The 4,210-nt window shown below is 51.2% G+C and overlaps 1 protein-coding gene and 1 long non-coding RNA gene across 2 annotated transcripts in view; one reads left to right on the top strand and one right to left on the bottom strand.

Annotated features, from left to right (window-relative positions):
- TAS1R1 (taste 1 receptor member 1) overlaps positions 1-4,210 on the top strand; it is a 13,151-nt gene that overhangs the window by 6,019 nt on the left and 2,922 nt on the right. Inside the window, exons 3-5 of the mRNA XM_006145454.3 lie at positions 1,357-2,118; positions 2,544-2,756; positions 3,810-3,930. Of these exons, the coding sequence (XP_006145516.2) occupies positions 1,357-2,118; positions 2,544-2,756; positions 3,810-3,930 (1,096 nt within the window). The remainder of the gene's footprint in view (positions 1-1,356; positions 2,119-2,543; positions 2,757-3,809; positions 3,931-4,210) is intronic.
- Positions 2,111-4,210, bottom strand: part of LOC106734574 (uncharacterized) — a 4,918-nt gene continuing 2,818 nt past the window's right edge. Inside the window, exons 2-3 of the long non-coding RNA XR_001370148.2 lie at positions 2,780-3,104; positions 2,111-2,589 (exon numbers count right to left, since the gene is read on the bottom strand). This is a non-coding gene — a long non-coding RNA (uncharacterized LOC106734574). The remainder of the gene's footprint in view (positions 2,590-2,779; positions 3,105-4,210) is intronic.

Genomic DNA, 4,210 nt, shown 5'->3' with positions numbered 1-4,210 from the left:
GAATACTCCTATCCCCGCCTTCCTAGAAGATGAGTGACTCCCTGAGCCCAGCCCTTGCCGCCTTCCCTCTCACTCCTAGGCAGGCCCTGGGCTCTGTGGCCTAACTCCCCTGTTCCCTCTGACATGTGAGCACTGCCTATCCCACATCTCAATGTAATGGACTAAGTAGGCTCCAGATGGACCTTACCCTCCTACACAGCAAAAGCCTCTTTTCTCCTGCACCCCAAACCCTGCCCACTTGGTGACCAGAGCAACCATCTTCGTCTAGGCCAGAAACTCAGCCGTCTTGCCTATCGGTCTTCCACCTTCTACTACTCCACATTACCAAGACCTCTCTCCTTTTTAAATCCTGCTAAGCCTATCACCTCTTCTCTAGCGCTACTGCCACAGCTTCTATTCAGGCCACTGTCATCTCTCATCTATATTCCATTGGCCTCCAAAAGGTTCTCCCTCTCATCTTGAGCCTTGTCTAATACATTCCTCACTGAAATCAGGTCTAAAATACCATCTGAACATCTCCCTTCTCTGCAGAAACCCTGAGGGGCGACCTATAGGATAAAGACCAAGCCCCTTAGCTTGAGTTAAGACCTCCTTCCCTAACCTACTCATACTCCCTCTCTTCCTTACAAAGGGCCTCCAGTGAGTGGAAGTCTGCGTAGGTCCCAAACAGAATACTATTTCACCCCCCAAGTACAGGTCTTGTCCCCCTTTCTTAGAACGCATGGCCCCTCTCCCTTGTCCAGGCAGATTTCTATTCCTGTCCAAGAACCTTCCTCTATGGCATCTGCATGGGTCTTTATATGTAATCTGTCAGCGCCATATGTCAAAGGCAGCTCTCCCAGTCTCCATCATCCGTACATCCCTACACCCTGCACAGCGCCAGGCACTAAGAGGCCTTCAGTCGAGGTTGATCTCACTGAACTCACTGAATGGGACCCCTCCCCTACAGATCAGCTACGGGGCGAGCAGCACGATGTTCAGTGTGAAGCGGCAGTACCCATCTTTTCTTCGCACCATCCCTAGTGACAAGTACCAGGTGAAGATCATGGTGCTGCTGCTGCAGCAGTTCGGGTGGGTCTGGATCTCACTGGTCGGTAGCGAGTGAGTTTTAAGCCACCGGGTCCGGGACGCGAACCGCGGTCGACTACGTGGGAGTCCAGCGACATAGCCATTACGCTAACTGCTGGTTCCCTGCATGGGTCTTTATATGTAATCTGTCAGCGCCATATGTCAAAGGCAGCTCTCCCAGTCTCCATCATCCGTACATCCCTACACCCTGCACAGCGCCAGGCACTAAGAGGCCTTCAGTCGAGGTTGATCTCACTGAACTCACTGAATGGGACCCCTCCCCTACAGATCAGCTACGGGGCGAGCAGCACGATGTTCAGTGTGAAGCGGCAGTACCCATCTTTTCTTCGCACCATCCCTAGTGACAAGTACCAGGTGAAGATCATGGTGCTGCTGCTGCAGCAGTTCGGGTGGGTCTGGATCTCACTGGTCGGTAGCGACGGAGACTATGGACAGCTGGGGTTGAAGGCACTGGAAGACCAAGCCACCCAGCAGGGCATCTGCATTGCCTTCAAGGACATTGTGCCTTTCTCTGCCCAGGTGGGTGATGAGAAGATGCAGAGCATGATGTACCATCTGGCCCAAGCCAAGACTACTGTCGTGGTTGTTTTCTCCAACCGGCAGCTGGCCAGGGTGTTCTTCGAGTCCGTGGTGCTTGCCAAGCTCACTGGCAAGGTGTGGATTGCCTCTGAAGACTGGGCCATCTCCAGACACATCTCCAGTGTGCCTGGGATCCAGGGCATTGGGACAGTGCTGGGTTTGGCCATCCAGCAGAGGGTAGTACCTGGCCTGAAGGCGTTTGAAAAGGCCTATGCCCAGGCAAACAAACGGGTCCCTGGGCCTTGTCCCAATGGCTCTTGGTGTAACAGCAACCAGCTCTGCAGAGAGTGTCAGGACTTCACAGCGTACATGATGCCCAAACTTGGAGCCTTCTCCATGAGTTCTGCCTATAACGTATACCAAGCTGTGTATGCTGTGGCCCATGGCCTCCACCAGCTCCTAGGCTGTACCTCTGGAGTCTGTTCCAGTGGCCGAGTCTACCCCTGGCAGGTAAGAAAGCCCAGCCCCAGGAACCCTGTGTCAGGGAGAATAGCTAACCCTAATCACACAGAAGGGCACTCTCTGATCACTCTCAGTGCCAGGAGGAATAACAGTCACTGACCTGAAGGCTGATGTCTTCCCTTAGATAAATCCTTCTCTTCTCTGCTTGTCATCTCCCACTCACCGTGACTCAGAAGTGTCAAAAAATAAGACCCAGGGCCAGAAACCTCCGTAGAGATTTGTTGCAGGCGTCCTCTTGGGAGGTTGGTTGGGAAGGTCAAGGAGTTCCCTAGAAGTGAAAGGGGATCTGAGGAAGGGACCAGACCTTCTAGGTGAGCTAAAGAAGCCCCCCCAAAAAAGCCCCAGATACTTGCTTCCTGGATTGTACAGGTCTGTGTTATCTATGATGGCTTCATGACAGCTGTTTGTTTCAGCTTCTGGAGAAGATACACAAGGTGAATTTCCTTCTGCACCGGAATACTGTGAAGTTTAACGACAACGGGGACCTCCTCAGTGGCTATAACATAATTGCCTGGGATTGGAGTAGGTCCAAGTGGGCCTTCAGGGTCATTGGTTCCTCCACGTGGTCTCCAGTATGGCTGAACATAAATAAGACCAAAATCCAGTGGCATGGAAAGAACAACCAGGTAATGGGGATGTGGTCACTTACCAGGTGACTGCGTCTGGCAGCCTGGAACCGAGGGATGATGCTGATCAGCTTATACAGAGCAGGAGGTGGACCCCAGGTGCCATGTTGCCTTGCTCTACCCAGTCCTGCCGAAGAAGGAGGAAGGCTATCTCCGTGGGCTGACAGACCGATGGCATTGGTTCACATGACCAGGGGCTCTGTCCTGACAGTGAGCCCTGAGGGCAAATGCACACAGTCTGTTTTCTTCTCCACACATGAGCTATGCCTTGACTTGGGCCCTTCCATGTAGTTGTAGAACACCTGTTACTTCTTTTTTTGTTTGTTTGCTATACGGCATTTGTACTCACTGGAGAGAGTCAGAGGGAAAGACAAGAAAGTGAGAAATCACCACCCAGTGGGTTAGCCACACCATAATCCTTTTTTCTCCATTCTCCTCTCACATGCACACACATGCACACACACACACACACACACACACACCCCTGGCGTGATTTTCAAGCCCCTGGATCTGGGACTCATACCATGCAGTCAGTCATGTAGGTGATCCAGTCCCTTAACCTCTATGCTGTCTGCTGGCCTGCCTTTGTAGTTTCTTTTTTCCTTTTTAAAATAATTGTTTATTTAATTCCATTATCATTTTTTAATTTGATTAGAGAAAGAGAAAGGGAAAACAAGAAAGCAAGCCACCAGGTCTGGGACTTGAACCATGATCAGCCATGTAAGAATCCAGTGCCCTTATCCACTACTCCAACCACTGGCCCCAGTTTCTTTTCTTTTTTTTTTTTTCAAGGGAGATTTTTGCTATAGGGTGTGTGTGCTAGTCCAAGAGAGACAGAGAGCTAGAAAGTGAGAAATCACCCCCGGGGGGGATGGCCACACTGCAATCCCTTCTTCTCCATTTTCTTCTTGGGATCTTGAGCACACATGTACATGTGCCTGGCATGAGTTTGAAGTCACTGGGTCCAGGACTTGAACTGCAGTCGACTATGTGTGAGTCCAGCAACGTAACCATTACACCATCTGCTGGTCCCACTCTTGTGGTTTCTTACAGGTGCCCACGTCTGTGTGCTCCAGTGACTGTCTTGAAGGGCACCAGAGAGTGATTGTGGGTTTCTACCACTGTTGCTTTGAGTGTGTGTCCTGTGAGGCTGGGACCTTCCTCAACAGGAGCGGTGAGTGAACAAGTTAGTGAGCACATGAGTCAGCACTCCAGGAGATGGGAGGACCTTCCTTGGATCTCTTGTGCACACCTGGCCCCAGAACAAGATCCCTAGTCACTGGGCTGCCGGTTAGGTTAGGTACAGGTTGGAGGACACTTGCCACCAGACTGAATTCTGATTAAAAGAAAGAAGCAACCAACCGGAAGCCCTAGACTGAGGTGTGTCCTCCCATCACTGCTCCTACAGATGCAATCTATTCCTGAACATAACCTCTTATTTCAAATGGATGTAG

This window comes from Tupaia chinensis, unplaced genomic scaffold (assembly GCF_000334495.1).
Source record: "Tupaia chinensis unplaced genomic scaffold, TupChi_1.0 Scaffold000146_1, whole genome shotgun sequence".
Classification (NCBI taxonomy): domain Eukaryota; kingdom Metazoa; phylum Chordata; class Mammalia; order Scandentia; family Tupaiidae; genus Tupaia; species Tupaia belangeri.
This window is presented reverse-complemented; position numbering and strand designations above follow the sequence as displayed.